At 51.6% G+C, this 21998-nt stretch overlaps 1 protein-coding gene across 3 annotated transcripts in view; it reads right to left on the bottom strand.

Moving 5' to 3' along the window:
- Positions 1-3489: 3489 nt before the first annotated feature.
- Positions 3490-21998, bottom strand: part of LOC103114093 (protein-arginine deiminase type-4) — a 46005-nt gene continuing 27496 nt past the window's right edge. For 2 of the 3 annotated variants that reach the window (XM_060200887.1, XM_060200888.1), the window contains 10 exons: positions 19898-20076; positions 19667-19770; positions 17986-18097; positions 15485-15592; positions 12385-12539; positions 8899-9040; positions 8212-8314; positions 6618-6688; positions 5623-5763; positions 3490-4257 (listed from right to left, as the gene is read on the bottom strand). In XM_060200887.1, coding sequence (XP_060056870.1) covers positions 4003-4257; positions 5623-5763; positions 6618-6688; positions 8212-8314; positions 8899-9040; positions 12385-12539; positions 15485-15592; positions 17986-18097; positions 19667-19770; positions 19898-20076 — 1370 coding nt within the window. In that variant the 3' untranslated portion in view covers positions 3490-4002. The remainder of the gene's footprint in view (positions 4258-5622; positions 5764-6617; positions 6689-8211; positions 8315-8898; positions 9041-12384; positions 12540-15484; positions 15593-17985; positions 18098-19666; positions 19771-19897; positions 20077-21998) is intronic. The other variant, XM_007523721.3, reaches the window with a different exon arrangement.

Genomic DNA, 21998 nt, shown 5'->3' with positions numbered 1-21998 from the left:
AAAAAAAAAATAAAAAAAAACAAGATTTGGTGCCTTTTAAAAAAATGTTTTATTTTTATTTATTTTCCCTTTTGTTGCCTTTGTTGTTTTTTATTGTTGTAGTTATTATTGTTATTGATGTTGTCATTGTTGGATAGGACAGAGAGAAATGGAGAGAGGAGAGGAAGACAGAGAGGAGGAGAGAAAGACAGACACCTGCAGACCTGCTTCACCGCCTGTGAAGCGACTCTCCTGCAGGTGGGGAGCCGGGGGCTCGAACCGGGATCCTTATGCCGGTCCTTGTGCTTTGTGCCACCTGCGCTTAACCCGCTGTGCCACCGCCCAACTCCCTCAGTATCACCTTTTTATTGCAGAGTAGCATTCCATGTACCATATATCCCATAACATTTTTGGTCAGACATCTGTTGATGGACTTTTTGTCTGCTTCCACTCTTTGATAGTTAGTTAGAAGCACAGGGGTTCACATGCCCCTTCAAATTGGCATTTTTGTTTTTATTTTATCTTTAATTTTTTTTTTAAGTTGTGACTAATATAGGTTCTAAGGTTGTAAGGTGACAGTGTCTAGCTCCACACCACACCCACCACCAGAGCTCTGTGTCCTCACCCTCCCATCTCCCTAAGAGAACCACTGGGTTCCTGTGAAGTCTTAGAAACAGTTGCGTGTGTGTGTGTGTGTGTGTGTGTTTAATGCCAGAGCAGTACTCAGCTCAGGCTTATGGGTGCGCTGGGGACTGATTGAACCTGGGAACTTTGGAGCCTCAGGCATGGAAGGCTTTTGTTATCTCCCTAGCCTGCTTCTGGCTTTTTGTTTTTCTTTTTCTTTTTTCAAGTTCATGTGTTTCAATTCTCTAGATTCCATAGATGAGTGAAACCCTCTGGCAGCCGTCTTTCATCTCTTAACTTATTCCACTAAGAATCATCACCTCCAGTTCCAGCCATTTTGTCCCAAAGGACACAATGTCATCTTTTTTATTGCAGAGTAGTATTCCATGGAATACACATCCCATAACCTCTCCAGCCGACCATCTGCTGATGGGCATTTAGGCTGCGTCCACTCTTTGGCTGTTGTGAATAATGCAGCAGTGAACACAGGGGCACATGTGTCCTTTTAATTAATTAATTAATTAATTAATTAATTTATTTATTTTTTACACCACCACCTGACCCCGCCTTCATTTTTCATGGGAAATTTTCTGCGTCAATACACCAAATTCTTTTTAAAAAATACTTTTATTTATTTATTATTGGAAAGAGACAGAGAAATTGAGAGGGGTTGGAAGGGCTTGAGATGGGGAGAGACAGAGAGACATCTGCAGCCCTACTTCACAACTTGTGAAGCTTTTCCCCACAGGTGGGGACCAGGGGCTTGAACCTGGGTCCTTGCACACTGTAGTGTCAGTGCTTAACCAGGTGCACCACTGTCCGGCCCCTGCATGTGTCCTTTTTAATTAGCATTTGATTTTTCTTTGGATAAATGCCCAAGAGTGGTATTGCTGGGCCACAAGATAATTCCATGTTTATTTAAGGATTCTCCATACATTAATGGCTGCTTATTATCATTATTATTTCTTTTCTTTCTGATTTTTTCCCTTTTCATCTTTCTCTTTTTCCATAACTAGGACTTCATAGCTTATTAAAAAAATTAAATCTTTGGGGGAGGGCGAGGCAGCAGCACAGCAGGTTAAGTGCATATGGTACAAAGCGCAAGGACCAACACAAGGATCCCGGTTTGAGCCCCCGGCTCCCCACCTGCGGGGGGGGGGGGGTGTCACTTCACAGGCGGTGAAGCGGGTCTGCAAGTGTCTATCTTTCTCTCCCCTTTTCTGTCTTTCCCTCCTCTCTCGATTTCTCTCTGTCCTATCCAACAACGACAGCAGTGACAACAACAATAACGATAAACAACAAGGGCAACAAAAGGGGAAAAAAATAGCCCCCAGGAGTAGCGGATTCGTGGTGCAGGCACCGAGCCCCAGCAATAACCCTGGAGGAAAAAAAATAAAATGAAATAAAATTTTTATTAATGAAAGAGATAGGGGGAAAGAAAGAGAATCAGATATCAACCTGGCACATATGCTGTGCGGGTCCAACGAGGGAACTTGTGCTTGAGAGCTCGACACTTTATAAACTGCATCACCTTTGGGACTGCCGGGTTAACTTTTTTCAGAGAAAGAGAGAGAGCAGGAGAAATGAAAACGAGAATAGCGGGAGTCGGGCGGTAGTGCATCGGGTTAAGCGCACGTGGCACAAAGCGCAAGGACCGGCGTAAGGATCCCGGTTCGAGCCTCTGGCTCCCCACCTGCAGGGGAGTCGCTTCCCAGGCGGTGAAGCAGGTCTGCAGGTGTCTGTCTTTCTCTTCCCATCTCTGTCTTCCCTCCTCTCTCCATTTCTCTCTGTCCTAGCCAACAACGACTACAATAAAACAACAAGGGCAACAAAAAAGGAATACATAAATAAATATTTAAAAAAGAAAAGAATTTGCCACCTGCAAACTGGGTGCATGAAAACAGAAAACCATCGTAAAGTGGTGGGATCAATATTATAAGTCAAAAAACAAAAACCCCAGAATAGTACCAAAGCTTCTCAGTGTCGTGGGAGCGGGCGGGCTCAGATCTGGGCTGTGAACATGGCAAAGCAGTGCCCTGTTCAAATGAGCGACCTTGTTGGCCCCACACTTGACTACTGGGTCATTCTGGCCGCCAACATTGAAGCTTCTCTGGGCAGCAGAGCTTGTTCTGCTCTCCCTCTGGGTCCCCCGGCTCACCACCGACCCCCCTCCCCCAAACCCACCAGGGGCCTCAGTGGAGAAGATGCTCAGTAAATTTTGCAGCACAAATGACTAAGTGACCCCGCACACCACTGATGCGCTGCTCTGGGCGCCACTGAGATGAGACCAGGAGTTTGGGACCATAAGGCGACTTTACCCTGAGGTGCACAGCTTCCCCATGTGTTCAAAGTAGGGCATCCCCCTAGGGGGCTGGGCGGTGACAAACCCAGCTGAGTGCAAATAGTAAATAGTATGACGCGCAAGGACTGGCGCAAGGACCCGGCTCCCCACCTGCATGGGAGGACACTTCGCAAGCAGCAGAGCAGGTCTGCAGGTGTCTGTCTTTCTCTCTCCCTCTCTATCTTTCCTCCCCTCTCAATTTCTCTCTGTCCTGTAAAAAAAAAAGAAAAAAAAGAAAACAGTGGCTACCAGGAGCAGTGGATTTGTAATGTCGGCACCCAGGCCCAGCAATAACCCTGGAGAAAAAGCAAATCAGAGTCCTCTCCATTATCTGCAATGACAAGGCCCCCCCCCCCCACCTGCCCCCTTAAGCATGCCTCCCCAGCGGCCGCCAGCTTTTAGCAGTTTCTGGCTCTGCCTCCTGCCAGTCCCCAAGGCCATACCCTTCCTTGGGGACAGCTAGATCCAATGTGTATGTGTGTGTGTGTGTGTGTGTGTGTGGTGGGGGGGGGCAATGACATACTTTAGGCTACTTGTATTTTTTTTAAAAATATTTATTTATTAGCGCGAAAGAGAGAGAGGAGATGGGAGGACACTTACATGGCCTGAGAGGTGGCCCAGTGACTATATTACTGGACTCTGAAGTGTAAGGCTCTAAGCTCCATCCCTGGCATGGCACGAGCCAGAGCGATGCTGGGATTCCCCCACCCCCACCCCCCCACTTCATGCTAGCAAGTACTTTTAGACCAAATATGCGGCCAAGAGCAAATAACACAGGAGAAAAATCTGCATCTACGCTGAACGTACCTTCGGGCGGGGACCACAGAACCAGCCTCGCCACTGGGGGATACAAGGGATACAAGGGGCTTGAGCAGAGAGAGCAGGCGGCTCGGACCCATGACCAAGGCCTCTCACAGCAGCGCTGGGCCCACACTGCCTGAACCTCACAGGGACGTCTGGAAGGAGGAGGCAGTGACCACTCAGGCCGGCGGCCACCCCTCCCCAGGCCTCCTCACAGCTGCCATAGGAGAGAACGGAGCCTCTGGCCCGGGGCCAGCTCAGGGCACCATGTTCCACCACTTGAAGGGGAAGGGCTGGCGACGCACGTTGGTGCCACAGTGCACCTCCCCATGGCGGACGTGGTAGGCGAAGAAGTCGTCGATGAAGGTACAGTGGAGGCCCAGCGGCTCCAGCAGGGAGCACACCCTCTCCTCCAGGCAGCAGCGGCCGTTGATGACGGGCCCGAAGGGTTTGGGGATGCCCAGGTGCCTGCCTAGCACCAGCATGTTTACCTGCCAAGCAGGGGCACCCAGCTCAGGGGCGGTGGGAGCAGCTTGTGTTAGTGAAAAGAGGCCCACGCCACGTACACAGTGCCAGGGCGCGTGCAAGCGTCAGGGTTCGAGCCCCCTGGCTCCCCAGCTGCAGAGGGAGTCACTTCACATATGTGGTGAAGCAGGTCTGCAGGTGTCTGTCTTTCTCTGCCCCCTCTCTGTCTCCCCCTTCTCTCTCAGTTTCTCTCTGTCTTATCAAAAAAAAAAAATAGAGGTCCAGGGCAGGGTGGCGCACCTGGTTGAGCACACGGGTTATAAAGCACAAGGCCCCAGGTTCGAGCCCCCGGTCCCCACCTGCAGGGGGAAAGCTTCACAAGTGGTGAAGCAGGGCTGCAGGTGTCTCTGTCTCTCTCCCTCTCTATCTCCCTCTTCCTCTTGATATCTGACTGTCTCAATCCAATAAATAAATCAGGATAATAAAGAAAAAAATAATAAAGAGAGAGAAAGGTCCATGACAGTGTGATAGTTCACCTGGGAGGACACTTTGCCTGCAAGAGACCCAGGTTTGAGTCCCCTGGACATCACATGGGAACACTGCTTCACTAGCTTTAGCACTGTGTTCTCTCTATCTATTTGTTTCTTTAATTTTTTTAAAAAAAATTTTAAATTTATTTATTTTCCCTTTTGTTGCCCTTGTTGTTTTATTGTTGGTAGTTATTATTGTTGTTGTTATTGATGTAGTCGTTGTTGGATAGGACAGAGAGAAATGGAGAGAGGAAGGGAAGACAGAGAGGAGGAGAGAAAGACAGACACCTGCAGACCTGCTTCACCACCTGGGAAGCGACTCCCCTGCAGGTGGGGAGCCGGGGCTCGAACCGGGATCCTTACGCCGGTCCTTGCGCTTTGCGCCACGTGCGCTTAACCCGCTGTGCTACCGCCCGACTCCCTCTTTAAATTTTTAATTAAAATAATTAATGTTTTTTGCCTCCAGGGTTATCGCTTGGGCTCAGTGCCTGCACTACCAATCCACTGCCCCAGCAGCCATTTTTTCCTTTTTTACTGCATAAGACAAAGAGAAATTGAGAGAGGAGGGGAAGAGAGGGAGCGAGAATGAGAGACACCTGCAGACCTGCCTCGCCACTTGTAAGCGCCCCCACCTGCAGGTGTGGAGTAGGGGCTTGAACCAGGAACCTTGCCTGGGTCCTTGTGCTTGGTACTGTGTGTGCCTAACTGGGTGTGCCACCGCCCAGCCCTGTGCCTGGATTCTCTGTCTCCAGGCTTCTTGGGAGGTGCCCAGAGCTGCTCTGCAGGCTGGTTGGAGCCATGAAGCCCCAAGAAGGAGCAGACAGCCCAGCCTCCCAGACCTGCCTCCAGGTCCCACTGGGCCCTCTGCGGTTCCTCACTCACCATGTTGGGAAAAAAAGCCTCGGCCTTGAGGAGCCCTCTGGAGTCCTCCTGGAGCTTGAAGAGCTGGGGGATGTCCACGATGTCTCGTTCCGTCAGCCCCAGCTCCCGCTTCAGCACCTCCCGGTTCCAGTCGATGCAGCTCTGGGGAGGAGGGGTAGCGGGTGAGGTGACAGTGGTGACTGTGGTGGTGGGAGATTGGGGACAGCTGCAGGGATGGACCCGTGGGCCCTGACCAAGGGCGAACCAGACCAGGGCAGCAAGGCAATGCTGGACACCTCGTCCCCCATCTGCATTTGTCCCGCTCTGCTCAGTCCTTACGCCTCGCGCCTCGGTCTCTGGGTGTATGCTGTGTGTCTGTCTCTTTCCTTCTTCCTTCCTTCCTTTCTCTCTCTCCCTTTCTAATTTTTATTAGATAGAACAGAGAAATTAAGAGAGGATGAGAAGATAGAGAAAGAGAGAAAGAGAGACACATTCAGACCTGCTTCACTGCCATGAAGCTTTCCCCCAGCAGGTGAGGAGCAGAGGCTCGAACCTGGATCCTGGTGCTTGGGAACATCTGAGCTTAACGGGTGCACCACCGCCCGGCCCCTGTGTGTCTCCACCTTCCTGGCCACTCTGCAACTCTGCAGCTCTCCACTTAGCATCTTCTCTTTCTTTTAAAAAATAAGTTTGCCACTATGATTATTTTTTAAGAAATCTATTTATTTTGGAATAGAGACAGAGAAAAATTAAGAGGGGAGAGAGAAAGAGAGAGAGAAACAGAGAGACACTTGCAGCCCTGCTTCACGACTGGTAAAGCTTTTCCCCTGCAGATGGGAACTGGGAGGCTTGAGCCTGGTGTCTCTTTCTATCTCTGTCTCTGTCTCTGTCTGTATTTCTCGCTGACACACATTTCCCCAAACCCTAGGGTGCTATCACCCAGCTGACATCCAGGCAGCAGGAGGTTCTGCCTTCAGAATCACAGGCAGGGCGACTTCTGGGTCCTGGGCTAATACCTCCACATAGGAATTGTGTTCTCTCAGCTTCTTGCTTGATAGAATGTCCTTTATTTTCAGTTGTTTTTTTCCTATTACAGAGGAAGAAAAGCAAAAGGAAATGCAGATAATTCAGAAGTTGACGTCCTCCCTCCGGGTAGGTACAGTAGAAACTCAGTTTTCCTCATCTAGAAAGTGGGGCCACAAGAGTTCCTAGAATTAATTTCTTAAGTTTTGATCGGTGCACCAGTCAAGTTCTGGCTCTTGGTGGTAGCAGGAGTTGAAATTGGGGTCTTTTTCAGACAAGTCCTGTGCACTACCCCTACTCTATCTCCCCAACCCCAGATGGCCTTAGTAGAAATGTGTCATCAGGGTGAACCATCACTAAAAAATGGAGCTCTCACTCCCCTCGTGTCTCCCATTTACTGGGGCGGCAAGAATGTCTAGCAGCTGCCCAATGCTACGCCACAGACTGCAGACGGTCGTGGACACACTCTGCCATGGAGTCTCAGCCTGTGACCAGAACCCCGTGTCAAGACTTCATTGAAGAAACCACATTTCAGGGCCGAGTGGTGGCACACCTGGCTAATCGCCCACATGACAGTGTGCAAGGACTCAGGTTCAAGCCCCCGAACCCCACCTGCAGAGGCAAAGCTTCACGAGAGGTGAAACAGGTAGCAGGTGTCTCTGTCTCTCTCCCTCTCTGTCTCCCGCTCCACTCTCAATTTCTCCCTGTCTCTATCCAATAATAAATAAATAAAATATACAGCAGGGGGTAGATAGCATAATGGTTATGCAAACAGACTGTCAGGCCTGAGGCTCTGAAGTCCTAGGTTCAATCCCCCGCACCACAATAAGCCAGAGCTGATCAGTGCTCTGGTAAAACAAACAAACAGACAAACAAATAAATAAGATAGCATATTGTATTCTGTGTTTCATCCACACTTCACTTTTTTTCCTTTTTTAATTATAATATTTATTTATTTACTTAATAATGATCAACAAGACCGTAGGATAAGAGGGGTACAATTCCATACAATTTCCTACCACCAGAGTTCCCTGTCCCATCCCCTCCATTGGAAGCTTCCCCGTTCTTTATCCCTCTGGGAGTCTGGACCCAGATTCTCTATGGAGAGCAGAAGGTGGGAGTTCTGGCTTCTGTCATTGCTTCTCCGCTGGACATGGGTGTTGGCAGGTGGATCCACACCCCCAGCCTGTGTCTGTCTGTCCCTAGTGGGGCAGGGCTCTGGGGAGGTGGGGTTCAGGGACACACTGCCTATAGAGGCCCCCAAGCGGGCCCACTATGTTGTTTCTGATGGCGATGACCAGTGACAGTGGAGAGAGGGGCCCGTTAGAGGTCTAGGCCCATCCTGTCTGTGTGGGAATCCCAGGACTAGGGTCTGACTACGGCCCCGGAGGAAGGGCCTTTCCTTACCCTCTCTGGACTGAGCCCAGAAGGCAGGAGACTACTCTGCCCCATGTACTGGGCTTCCCCAGGACTTAGCTCAGTGGGTGCTCTGAGGATAGGTACTGCCAGGACAGTCCCAGCAGGCAGCGGGGGAGGCCATGCAGACAGAATAGCTCCCAGGAGCAGACCAAGGCACAGCCAACTTACTCTTGACGCCCTCAAACAGCAGCGCCTCTCCATGGCCCTGCTTCAGCTGTTCCTCGAACAGTTTGTAGCAGGCCGTGGGACTGGCCAGGAGCAGCCGGAAGCCCTGGAGGCAGAAACGTGAGGGTCAGAGATCATCTTTGTCCTTAGGCTCCCAGGAAGGAGACCTACCTCCTCTACAGCCCCTGCAAGGGGAAGGGGTGGGGCTCAGAAAAATGGAGTCAGACACTGTTGGTCTGCTTCTAAATTCTGCTTATCAGACCTTCTGTTTAGATCATCACATTAGGTTTGCTTGTATTACTTAGGATGTGGTCTGTTTACATCATCACTGTTTACCTGGGTCCCGCCCTGCCTGCAGGGTATTGGTTTCATCCCCACTGGTTAGATGGAAGCTTTCTATGTTCTGTTTGCACTCTCTTTTTGCTCCGCGCCCTCTCCTAGTCATTTCCTTTCCCTTGTCACTTCCGGTGAAGAGATGCATAAAAGGCGATGTATCTGACTAATAAACGAGATACTGCTTCCCAGCTCAGCCATGAGTCCCTGGTCGTCTGTCTCCCGCCCGCAAAGCTAGACTGGCAACTGGTACCCCGAACTGGGACCCACAAGACACCCCAAAGTCAGATGCAGAGCTGTGCACTCAGGCAAGAGAGAGGTGTGGACCTTCCTCCAGGCAGCCCTCCCAGACTGCACCTTTCCATGAGCAGGAACAAAGCTGAGGAACTCGTCCACATGGCCCACGCACAGCCAGTCGGAGTAGAGCGTCACGGGGGCCTGCACCAGCTGGGCTCTCAGGAAGTTCTGCAAGTCTTGATGCATCTCCTGGCTCTCCTCACTGCCAACACAGGAGTGTTAAGAGAGTGCCGGGGCCCGGCGGTGGTGCAGCAGGTTAAGCACACACAGTACCACATGCAAGGACCAGCACTGAGATCCCAGTTCGAGTCCCCGACTCCCCACCTGCAGGGGGGACACTTCACAGGCGGTGAAGCAGGTCTGCAGGTGTCTGTCTTTCTCTCTCCCTCTCTGTCTCCCCCTCCTCTCTCCATTTCTCTCTGTTTTATCCAATAAAATGGAATAATGGCTGCCAGGAGCAGTGGCTTCATAGAGCCACCAACATCGAGTCCCAGCAATAAACATGGAGGCGAAAAACAAAAAGAAAGAAAAAAAAAGAAAATTCAATGCCTGAGGCTTTGAGATCCTAGGTTCAATCCCCAGCAATGCCATAAGCCAAAGCTAAACAGTGCTCTGGTCTCTCTCCCTCTACCTCTCTCTGTAAATAAACAGAGCACCAAAAAGTATTCTCACCAGGAAGCAACCCAGGTGTCCAACAACAGGTGAGTGGCTGAGCAACTTGTGGTCTATATACACAATGGAATACTACTCAGCTGTAAAAAATGGTGACTTCGGGAGTCAGGCAATAGCGCAGTGGGTTAAGCACATGTGGCACAAAGCAGAAGGTCCGGCGCAAGGATCCCGGTTTGAGCCCTCGGCTCCCCGCCTGCAGGGGAGTCGCTTCACAGGTGGTGAAGCAGGTCTGCAGGTGTCTGTCTTTCTCTCCCCCTCTGTCTTCCCCTCCTCTCTCCATTTCTCTGTCCTATTCAACAACAACGACATCAATAACAGCAACAATAAAAAAAATCCTTAAAAGAAAAAGGTGACTTCACTGTTTTCAGCCGATCTTGAATGGACCTTGATAAATTCATATTAAGTGAAATAAGTCAGAAGCAGAAGGATGAATATGGGATGAGCTCACTCTCAGGCAGAAGTTGAAAAACAAGATCAGAAGAGCAAACACAAGTAGAACCTGAACTGGTATTGGCGTATCGCACCAAAGTAAAAGACTCTGGGGTGGGTGTGGGGGGGAGAATACAGGTCCAAGAAGGATGACAGAGGACCTAGTGGGGGTTGTATTGTTCTATGGAAAACTGGGAAATGTTATGCATGTACAAACTATTATACTTACTGTTGAATGTAAAACATTAATTCCCCAATAAAGAAATTTTTTAAAAAAGAGAAAAAAGTATTCTCAAACATTGGAGGAAATTAGGAACCATCACTCAGTCCTGTTGCAGGAAACAGAGGGGCACAAAGTTCATCGCTTACAGGAGACCAGAGCCCAGCCTGGGAAGCACTATCTGGTGACCCAGCTAGAAGCTGGTCTTCTGAGCTGACGGGGGCTTGGGGCCTGAGGGGGGGGGGGGTCGCTGTCAGCCGTATGGCTTCAGAAATGCCACCCCCTCCCCAGCTTCATCTCCTCCCTGCTCTGGCCTGTAAGGTCCCTTGTGATTCTCCCCTGCTATCCCTTTCACTCAGTCTGTTTCAGTCCTACTGGTCTCACGGAACACCCAGCTCACAGCACCTCAGGGCCTTAGCACAGGCTTCCAGGATCCCTCTACACTCTCAGTCCCTCTTGCCGCCATGCCTCAGCCTCAGAGAGCAGTCCCCTGGCCACCCTGACTCGCACAGTCCCCACTCTTCCTCTGTCCCTTGCTTCTCTTCACTATTTCTTCTAAATGTCTTTATTGGGAGATTAATGGTTGACAGTCGACAGTAAAATACAGTCGTTTGTACATGTTACCATTTCCACATGACAATACAACCCCCACCTAGGTCCTCCTCTGCCGTCGTGTTCCAGGACCCGAACCCTCCCCCCCCCACCCCAGAGTCCTTGACTTTGTTGCAATACACCAACTCCAGTCCAAGTTCTGCTTAGTGTTTTGCCTTCTGATCTTGTTTTTCAACTTCTGTCTATGAGTGAGACCATCCCATATTCATCTTTCTCTTTCTTTCTGGCTGATCTCATTTCACAGGATTCCTTCAAGCTCTACTCTGACCTGCAAGATGGGGTGAAGAAGGTGAATTCACCACTTTTCATAGCTGAGTAGTATTTCATTGTGTGTAGAGACCGCAGCTGGCTCAGCCACTCATCTGGTGTCGGACACCTGGGTTGCTTCCAGATTCACTACTTTTTTTAGACTCGTTAATTTACAGGGGGTGGTGGAGAACCAGAGCATCACTCTGGCACACGTGCGCTTAACCAGGCATGCCCCTGCCCGGCCCCCGTTTCTCTGGTTAAGCGCACACATCACAGTGCCCAAGGACCCACCTTCAAGTCCCTGGTCCCCACCTGCAGGGGAAAAACTTTCACCAGGGGTGAAGCAGGGCTGCAGGTGTCTCTCTGTCTCTCCCTCTCCCTCTCCCCCTCAATGTCTCTCTGTCTCTACCCAGTAATAAATAAATAAATAAAAAGGTTTACAATTTTTTCTGATGTGTTTGTTTAGGAGTCACTGGGGCTTCCCTGGTCCAGGCTGACTTCTTCAGAGAGGAAGAGACACCACAGAGGCAAAGCTTCCTCCGGTGCAGTGGGGGCTGGGCAGGAAGCTGGGCTGGGCGCATGGCCATCCTCTTTGTTACCTGAAATTCCTACACCTGTTGGCTTTTCCATCAGGTGTTTGCCCCCACTGGAGTTATGACAGGGCCTTGGCTGTCATGGTCACTTTCCTTCCCAGCCAGTACCTAGCACACAGTCAGTGGACCCTCAGTCAGTGAACCCTGAGTCAAAGGGTGGGAGTGGCAGCACTGGGATCTCCTGAGCCCCTGTTTTCCTTGGCATATACTTTGACTCCCCTCAGCTCTTTTTCATAGCTGAGTAGTATTCCATTGCGTATCTAGAACACAGTTTGCTCAGCCACTCATCTGTTGTTGGACACCTGGGTTGCTTCCAGGTTCACTATTTTTTTTAGACTTATTTATTTATGGGGGGGTGGCCCCTGCTATATTTATTTATTTATTTACTATTTTTTTTCTTCCAGGGTCATGGCTGGGGCTCAGTGCCGGCACTATGAATCCACTATTCCTGGCAGCCATTTTCTCCCCATTTTATTGGATAGGACAGAGAGAAATTGAGAGGGGAGAGGGAGACAGAGAGGGAGAGACAGAGAGACACCTGCAGACCTGCTTCACTGCCTGTGAAGCGTTCCCCCTGTGCAGATGGGGAGCCAAGGCTCGAACCCTGATCCTTCCTTGTGCGAGTCTTTGGGCTTAGTACTGTGTGCGCTTTACTGGGTGCGTGACCGTCCAGCCTCCACCCTGCCATCTCTTGAGCCCCCTTGGGAGGAAGACAAGAGGTCACTGCCATTCCACGCCATCCTAGGGGGCTCCCTCCCTGGGCCCCGTCACCTGGGGTAGCTGCTGTTCCCAATGAGAATCCTTCCCAGCGGATACTTCTTCCCCCCAGCTGTGACCGGGGGGCTCACTTCCAGGTTCCCAAAGGCATCCAGGTCACTCACCGCCCCCGTTTGGGGCCCCCGAGTCACGTAGCCGAAGTCTGGACCCTGAGATGGGAGGAGTATGTGCCAAATATAAGCCAATCAAGTCGCTAGGTGGAGAGAGAAGGGGGGTCCAGGACCAGAGACGACGCTGGTCACGGCAGGCACTCAGGGAGGGCCCGGCAGGTGCGATGCAGCAGGTGGGCAGGTGAGCAAGTGCCGGAGCAGGTGACAAGCAGAGACACTGCACACGGGGCTCAAAGCACAAGGACCGGCGTAAGGATCCCGGTTCGAGCCCCTGGCTCCCCAGCTGCAGGGAAGTCACTTCACAGGCAGTGAAGCAGGTCTGCAGGTGTCTGTCTTTCTCTCCCCCTCTCTGTCTCTCCCTCCTCTCTCCATTTCTCTCTGTTCTATCCAACAATGACGACATCAAGAACAACAATAAAACAACAAAGGCAACAAAGGGAATAAATAAATAAATATTAAAAAAAAAAGAGACGCCGGCATTCACTGATTAATCAGATCACCCCCCACATGCTTCAGGATCCCCAGCTTGGCATAACGACACCCCCTCAAGGCCCACACTAACCCTCCTTGTGCAGAGTGGAGCACTGAGTGGACTCTGCAGGCCCCACAGCCAGTGGTGCGGACCAGCCCTGCAGCATGGCTCCCCGTCCACACGGGGCTGCATCCCGCTGCTGGGCTGGGCTGAGCTATGAGCAAGGACCGTGACGTCACCATCCCTGAGATGTCACTTTGTGAGACCAGGCAGATGGCAGAGCTCTTGCCCTTAGATTGGTTTCCTGTTTGTATTTTTTTTTCTTTACTTATTGGATAGAGACAGAAGTCAAGAGGGAAAGGGGAGGGAGAGAGGGAGAGAGACAGACACTGCAGCTCTGATTCACCACTCACAAAGCTTTCCCCCTACAGGTGCGGTTTGGGGGCTTGAACCCTGGTCTTTGTGCATTGTAACATGTGCGCCACCACCCGGCCCATGAGTGGAACTTTTGCAGGTGTGCTTGGCTAAGAGTTTGTCACAGTCCCCAAACATCTAAGGTTGTCTGTGAGGAAGACAAAGACACCTGAGCTGGAGGGTCTGTCTGTCTGTCCAGCAGGGCTCTGGGGGTTTGGCTTGGTGTGTACCATCAGGGACTGTGACCCCTGTCACAATGGAAGTTGTACCCTCTGGAGAGAGCAGAACGGTGGAGGCTGGGCGGTGGCACACCTGGTTAAGCACACATAGTACTAAGCGCAAGGACCTGTGCAAGGATCTGGGTTCGAGGCCTCTGCTCTTCATCTGCAAGGGGGACACTTCATAAGCAGTGAAGCAGGTTGGCAGGTGGTGCTCTCCCTCTTTGTCCCTCCTCTTCCTCCTCTCTCAATTTCTCACTGTCCTATTCAATAAAATGGGGGAAAAAAGCAGTGGATTTGTAATGCTGGCACTGAGCTCCAGAGATAATGCTGGAAAAGAGAGAGAGAGAAGGAGAGAGAGAGAGATAGAGAGAGAGAGAGAGAGAGGGACCTGCAGCCCTGCTTCACCATTCATAAAGTTTTCCTCCTGCAGGTGGGGACCAGGGGCTTGAACCTGGGTCCTTGTGCACTGTAACAGGTGCACTTAATCATCTGGCTCCTATCTTTTTTCTTTTCTTTTCTTCCTTTTTTTTTTTTTTTACCAGAGCATTGTTCAGTTCTGGCTCATAGTGGTGCAGGGGATTGAACCTGGGACTTTGGAGCCTCAGGCATGAGAGTCTCTTTGCAGAACCATGATGCTGTCTCCCTGCCGTGACTCTCTACTTCCATCTAAAACAAACAAGCTTGTTCAGAATCGCGAAGCCCCAGTAGTAAACTGAACTCCAATCTTTCCTCAGTTTCCCCTGCCCCTTAGAGCGTTGGGGGTTGTCATGGCTTGGGGTGAAGGCCCGAGGTCCTCTCAGGGGGTGTAATGGCTAATGGCATGGCCCTGACCCAACCAGCCTGTCCCGAACACTCTCTCCATCCTCTGTGTGCAGTTGAGAAAGCCACTCCGCCTCTCTGAGCCTCCCCCATCCCTTCACCTCCAGCCATGAAGCCTAGTGATGCTTCTGTGTGAAAGGCCTATCTGGTTGAGTGCACATGTGACAAGGCACAAGGACCCAGGTTCGAGCCCCCGGTCCCCACCCACAGGGGGAAAGCTTTGCAAGTGGTGAAGCAGGGCTGCAGGTGTCTCTCTGTCTCTCTCTCTCTATCTCCCCCTTCCCTCTTGATTTCTGGCTGTCTCCATCCAATAAATAAAGATTAAAAAAAAATCTGAAGAGGCCAGGTAGTGGCGCACCTGGTTGAGCACACAGGTTACAATACACAAGGGCCTGGGTTCAAGTCCTCAGTGCCCACCTGCAGGGGAAAGCTGTGTGAGTGGCGAAGCAGTGTTGCAGGTATGTCACCCCCTTCCCTCTTCATTTCTGGCTGTCTCTATCCAATAAATAAAAACAAGATAATTTTAAAAAACTGAAAGGCTGTGGCTGACCTCGCATGTCTGCCCAGGGTGCTGATGGCAGTTCATTCGTGACTTATTCCGCACCCCTGCCATGCCAGCTGAGCATTGGCTCACCCGTGTCACCCACCCCACCCCAAGCCCACACAAAGACTGATTCTGGAAGCCCCTCCCCATAGTATTCCAGCTGGAGCTCCCTGAAGGGCAGAAGAAGCCCCTAGCCACGTGCCGGGAAGGGCTCAGGTCCTGGGTGGGGAGAGCTCCAAGCCAGAACTCCAGAGAAACTCTGTGGAGAGGGAACCCCAAGCCCCTGACCTTCCCCCTGAAGACAAGGTGAGCTCAGGGCTTGAAGTGATTTTGAGAAAGGAAGGGCCAGTTCTCATCACAGCAACAGCAAAGATGACAGGGCGCCCACCCGCACCATCTATGCTGAAGCAGGGAGTCGGTCCTGAGGGAGTGGGGATAGGAGGAGGCTGGTGTCAAGAGCACGAAGCCTCCAAGCCAGCGGATTCCGGCAGTCGCTGTCCCCACCGACACCTACCAGCACCTGTTTGACAGGAAACTCCTTCAGGCCCCTGTTCCGTGGAGAGTCAAAGACCACAGGCAGCGTCTTGTGCGGGGCCTGGATGTAGCCAACCTCCATCTCGTCCTGGGCAGAGCAAGTGGGAGAAGGTCATCATGACTGACAGCCCCTGTGGAGGGCGGGCAAATGCTGGCAAGGCAGCAGAGCTCAGAGAACGGTCTTGGGGAAAGCATAGCTTCTTTATTTTTACTTTCTTTTCTTTCTTTTCTTTTTTTTTTTTACCAGAGCACTGCCCAGCTCGGGCTTATGGTGGAATGGAGTGCAGGGGTGGGAGACTGAACCTGGGACTTTGGAGCTTCGGGAAGGAGAGCCTCTTTGTATAACCATTATGCTGTCTGTTCCCACTGGAAAGCAAAGCTTCTTATTCTGTGTTGGCACCAACATGCTGTGAAATGCCCTGCACCTTTGGCTCTGACGAATCTATTTGAAACTCTGCACCCCTCCCTTCTTTTCCTGAATAAAGTTGACATGAGCTGTCTGAGGTTAGGAAAAGCAAAAACTAGCCTGAGGTTTGTAGTTTGAAGGGTATGACAACCCTTCCCTAAGAAGAGTTACACATTTGCATTCTCTCAAGAAAGAATTATTTATTATTTATAGATGGGTTTATTTGAGAGAGAGAGAGAGAGAGAGAGAGAGAGAGAGAACCAAAGAATCACTCTGACAGAGGCTGAACTTAGGACCTCCCGCTTGAGAGTTCAAGATTTTACCCATGGCACCACCTCCCAGTTGTTCTCTCTCTCTCTCTCTCTCTTGACTTATTAACATAAGGAGGAGGGCGAGAAAGAGAGAGAACTAGAACATTCCTCTGGCACAGGAAGTACCAGAGATTGAACTCAGGACCTCAAACATGTGAGTCTGGGACTCTCCCCACTGTTCCACCGCCTAGGCTGCCAGTCAGTCAGACCTTTGGCTTTGCTTGAACCAAGACAGAACCCTGCTAGTAAGGACACACAGACCCCAGGCTAAGCAGAAGAGGTCACTCAGGGGAGCCGTCCTGGGCCACCACTTCCTGTGCCATGTGGCCACGGTGGGCTCCTGTCCTGAGTGGCAGGTGCACTCTCACACGCGTATCTTTCCTGCAAAGTCCCTGCAGGTCTGTAGACTCTCACGTCCCCCTGACTGGACTCACTGTCCTCCCAGCCCCAACCCCCTTCATCTTCTTTGAAGCTTGGCAACAATCTTCCCACCTGGAATTTTTTTAGTTGCTTGGTTTGGTTTTTGGCATGAAATATAGATTTATTTAGAAAAGGTACCCACTGAAGCAGAGTGGGCTCACTCTCAGGAAGTGAGCAAAAAATCTGACTCTAAGCTCCACAAGTCGGTAGTGTTTAGTTAAGGAGAGAAACAAAATGCAAAGCAAAGAGGTAGTACAGTCATGAGAAAGAGTCAGTAGGAAGTCAGTCCACCTTGAGTAGTTCCTCTCTCTCTCTCTCTCTCTCCCTCCCCCTCTCTGGAGCTCAGCACTGGGGCTATGAATCCACTGTTCCCGGCAGCTATTTTTCCTTTTTTTCCTTTTTTTTTCTTTTCTATTTTGACAGGACAGAGAGATTGAGAAGGAAGGGGGAGATAGAGAAGAGAGAAAGAGAGACACCTGCAGACCTGCTTCAGGGCTCATGAAGCTTCCCCCTGCAGGTGCGGAGTGGAGAGTCTGGAAGCTGGGTCCTCATGCATTTTATATAATTCAATGTGTGCACTCAACTGGGTGCCCACCATCTGGCCCCTGAGTTCTTCTTCTTCTTTTCTTTTCTTTCTTCTATTTTTAAAAAAGACTTTTAAACATTTTTCATTATCTTTATTTATTTATTGGATAGAGACCATCAAAAATTGAGAGAGAGAAAGGGGAGATAGAGGAGTGATACAGACACCAGCAGCCCTGCTTCACCACTTGCAAAGCTTTCCCCCAGCAGGTGGGGACCAGGGGCTCGAACCCGCGTCCTTGAGCATTGTCATATGTGCACTCAACCAGGTGTGCCACTGCCTGGCCTCCCTGAGTTGTTTTTCCACCTAACAAATTTATTTTCTGGGGGGGTCAGATGATGGTGTGCCCAGTTAAGCGCACATAGTATTAAGTGCAAGCACCCACACAAGGATCCGGGTTCTAGCCTCCGGCTCCTCACCTACAGGAGGGTCACTTCACAAGTGGTGAAGTAGGTCTGTCTTTCTCCCTCTCCCTCTCTCTCCCTCTCAATTTCTCTCTGTCTTATACAGTAAGAATAAGAATAATCGACACAAATTCTACAGGAGCAGTGGATTTGTAGTGCAGATACCAAACCCCAGCAATAACCCTGGAGGTAAAAAACAGGAAAAAGAAAAAACTTATTTTCTGCACAGCTGTTCCTGTGCAGCCTCTGAGCGCAGCTCTCACGCCTGGGAGTGACTCAGTGTCTCACCGTGCGGTGCTAGTGGGGAGCAGAAGGAGCAGGGAGGTGTGCTGGGACCCTCAGCCCAGGACCACCTACCTGCATCCACCGGTCATTCATGTTTTCTTTGGAGGGGCAGACGGTCAGCTTGCACTTGGCTTTCTTGGCCAGAGCAGTCAGTGACTTCAGGAAGCTCTCGTTTCCATATATGCTAGGCGAGCAGAGCACAGAGGCACTTCTCAGTGTCCCGGACTCAGTGACCAGTGGTCTTGGTAGGCCTCTGGGGGTGGGGGTGAGGGGTGGGCAGGAGGGGAGGGAAGCTGGATCCCTGAAGGTCTCCAGGGTCGAGCAGGAGTGAGAAATGGCGTCAGTGCTCAAGGGAGGTCACATCAGCTGGGGACAGCACTGGGTTCAGAGCCAGGCCTTCCTGGCCTCCCAGCACCTCTTCTGCCCCTGAAGCAACAGGAAGAGGGGAGGATGCCCTGAGACCCCGCAGACTTAATGAGGCCTCTCAGATGGGCTCCTTCGCAGAGGCAAGGTCCTCAGGCTGGCCAGGACTGTGTATTCTGACTGTGTCCCCAGCACTTACCTGACACACACACACACACACACACATCTTTTTTTTTTTTTTTTTTTTTAATCCAGGGAGGTTCTGGGGTCTTGAACATGTACAAATCACTGCTTCTAAGCCAGCTCTCTCTTATAATTTTAGATAGAGAAACACATGCCATAGGAGTCCGGGCGTGGGCACACCCGATTAAGCACACACAATACAAAGTGCAAGGACCCAAGTTCATGCCCCCTGCCCCCCACTCCCCACTTGCAGGAGGGAAGCTTCATGAGTGGTGAAGCAGGTCTATGGGTGTCTATCCACCTCTCTCCTCCTCTATCTCCCCACCCCTCTCAAAATAGAAGAAAAAAACAAAAGAAAAAAATAGCCTCCAGGAGCAGTGGCTTCCATAGTGCTGGTACTGAGCCCCAGCAATAACCCTGGAGGCAAAAAGAAAGGAGAGAGAGAGAGAGAGAGAGACCATACCACCTTTGCGCCTTCTGTGAAGCTTCCCCCAGTGTCATGGTTCTCCTGTGTGGTGCCAGGGCTCAAACCCAGGGCCTTGCACACAGTCAGGTGGTGCCCTCCTCATGCCGCTGTGCCCCACGCTGTGAGCTGTTGCCCAGCTCTGGAGCTGCGGGCTCTGGTCTGCCACTCTAGCAAACCCAGCAGAGCCCCGGGAGCTAAAGCAGGTCTGAGTGGCATCAGGGCAGTACCAGACTTGTAACAGCAATGCTTCCTGCTTTTGTTTTGTTTTGTTTTTGTATCCTGGTTTTTAAAAAATATTTATTTATTCCCTTTTGTTGCCCTTGTTGTTTTTATTGTTGTAATTATTATTGTTGTTGTGATTGTTGGATAGGACAGAGAGAAATGGAGAGAGGAGGGGAAGACAGAGGGGGAGAGAAAGACAAGACACCTGCAGACCTGCTTCACTGTCTGTGAAGCGACTCCCCTGCAGGTGGGGAGCTGGGGGGCTTGAACCGGGATCCTTACCCCAGCCCTTGCATTTTACACCACGTGTGCTTAACCCGCTGCACTACCGCCCGACTCCCAGCCTCCTGCTTTTTTTTGTGGCTTCTGAGGAGCACCCTCTGGGAGCTGCAGTGGCGACTGGAACTCCCCCAGCCCCAGTAGAGGCTGAGTCTGTGGCCACACACAGGACCCCAGGCCCCTGGCCCAGGACTCCTCCACCCCAGCCCCCACCCCTTCCCAGTACTCCAGAGGCCTCACCTGCATACATATACCTCCTTGGGGGGCTGGGTGTTGGGGGTCATGATCCAGGGGGCCACACGGAAGGTCACACTGTCTTGGAAAACCAGGACACTGGGCAGATCCTGCAGGAAGAGGGAGCAGGGGAGGGGCTGGCAGGGCAGACAGGGCCCTGCCCCTCCCTCCTGCCGTCCAGCTGGGTCACTGCCCAAAGCCCAGCCTCTTCACCCCGGGGCCACCAGCTCAGCCTACCGGGCTGGATGTGCCCAGCAGGGAGAGACGCAGGGAAATGAGTCCTGGGAAGCTGGTGTCAGGGAAAGCCAGGCCCTCCACGTAGAAGTCGGTGCTGTGCTGGCCGCCAGGGAGCTCCAGAGGGTAGCAGGGCTGCTGGGGGCCCAGGACCGCCTGGTACTTGGAGGGGTCTTTGTGTCCTGGGAGAGAGGGGAGCCCGGTCTGGGGCCTGCACACCTTGCCCAGAACACCCCTCTCCTCTCTGTTGCCTGAGACCTTCCAGGGTTCTGCATGTCACCTCCGGGCCCCTCAGAGCTAACGCTGGACTGTGAGGAAGGGCACACCACTGCTGCTGAAGGTCAGGAAAGACGGAGGGCAGATAACATCATGGTTATGCAAACAAACTCTCATGCCCCAGGCTCCAAAGTCCCAGGTTCAATTCCCTACACCATAAGCCAGAGCTGAATAGGGCTCTGGTTAAAAAAAAAAAAAAAATCCAGGAATGGAGCGATCCCCATGGGATGGGTCTAAGCTACTCCTGGATTTGCAGGAAGTTCCCTGAGCATTATGGCCCATCCATCCATCCATCCATCTCTGAGCACCCATTTTCAGGTGAAATCTGGGGTTCAGACTTAGGCCTCCCAGCACCTCTTCTGCCTTTGAAGCAATGGGAAGTGGGGGACACCCTGAGACCCGCCCCCACAGACTTAGTGAGGCCTCTCAGATGGGCCCTTTCAAGCTGGCCAGAACTGTGTATTCTGACTATGTTCCCAGCACTTACCTGACAGCCCCCTTTTTATCCAGTGAGGTTCTGGGGCTTGGACATGTACAACATCACTGCTTCTTTTTCTTAAATATTTATTTACTTATTCCCTTTTGTTGCCCTTGTTGTTTTATTGTTGTAGCTATTATTGTTGTCATCATTGTTGGATAGGACAGAGAGAAATGGAGAGAGGCGGGGAAGACAGAGAGGGGGAGAGAAAGACATACACCTGCAGACCTGCTTCACCGCCTGTGAAGCGACTCCCCTGCAGGTGGGGAGCCGGGGGCTCGAACCGGGATCCTTACGCGGGTCCTTGCGCTTGGCGCCACACGCGCTTAACCCACTGCACTACCACCTGACTCCCAGAACATCACTGCTTCTTTTTTTTTTTTTTTTTAAATTTATTTATTTATTTATTTATTCCCTTTTGTTGTCCTTGTTTTTTTTATTGTTGTAGTTATTATTGATGTTGTTGTTGGATAGGACAGAGAGAAATGGAGAGAGGAGGGGAAGACAGAGAGGGGGAGAGAAAGACAGATACCTGCAGACCTGCTTCACCGCCTGTGAAGCGACTCCCCTGCAGGTGGGGAGCCAGGGGCTCGAACCGGGATCCTTATGCCGGTCCTTGCATTTTGCGCCACGTGCACTTAACCCACTGCGCTACCACCGGACTCCCAGAACATCACTGCTTCTAAGCCAACTGCGTCATTCTTTTCACTTTACACAGAGAGATAGAGACATGCCACATATCTGGCCTGGCCTCCAGGCAGTCTCATGGGTGAGTAGGGTGCATGACCAACTGAGGAATGTGATGGGAAGCCAGGAGAGCAGGGGAGGCTTCCTGGAGGAGGTGGAGGCTCAGCAGAGGCAAGGAGTGCCTAGGCTGCCGGTCTAGTTGCTCTGTCTAGAGTGGAGGGAAAGCCAGACGGAGCCATGCCTCCACACGGAGCTCTCAGGTGGCTTTCTCCCTCTCCATCGGACTCGCAGCCAAGGCTGCCCATGCCCATCTGATGGCCTCTTGCCCTCCGCCCTGTCTCCCCCACTCCACCCATCCCTCCCAGCCCTGCCCCTTCCACTGCAGCCGCACACTCAGGCCGCCCTGCACCCCTCATGCCCTCAAGGCCTCCCACCACAGGGCCTTTGCACCTGCCACCCCCTCCACCTGGAATGCCCTTCCCTGAGTGCCCACCCCTCCTTCCGCTCAGATGACACCTCACAGGGCTGCCCTTCCCTGGCCACCTTCACTGCGAGAGCCACTTCTGCCCACACCCCTCCTCTGCCATGTTCCTCCACGGGACACTCAGAGCCACCTGATGTGACAGGTATTTACTTCCTGATCTGACAGACCATCCCTCCTGC

The sequence above is a fragment of the Erinaceus europaeus genome, chromosome 11 (assembly GCF_950295315.1).
Source record: "Erinaceus europaeus chromosome 11, mEriEur2.1, whole genome shotgun sequence".
Classification (NCBI taxonomy): Eukaryota; Metazoa; Chordata; class Mammalia; order Eulipotyphla; family Erinaceidae; genus Erinaceus; species Erinaceus europaeus.
The sequence above is the reverse complement of the archived record's forward strand: the minus strand, read 5'-3'. Positions and strand labels throughout refer to the sequence as shown.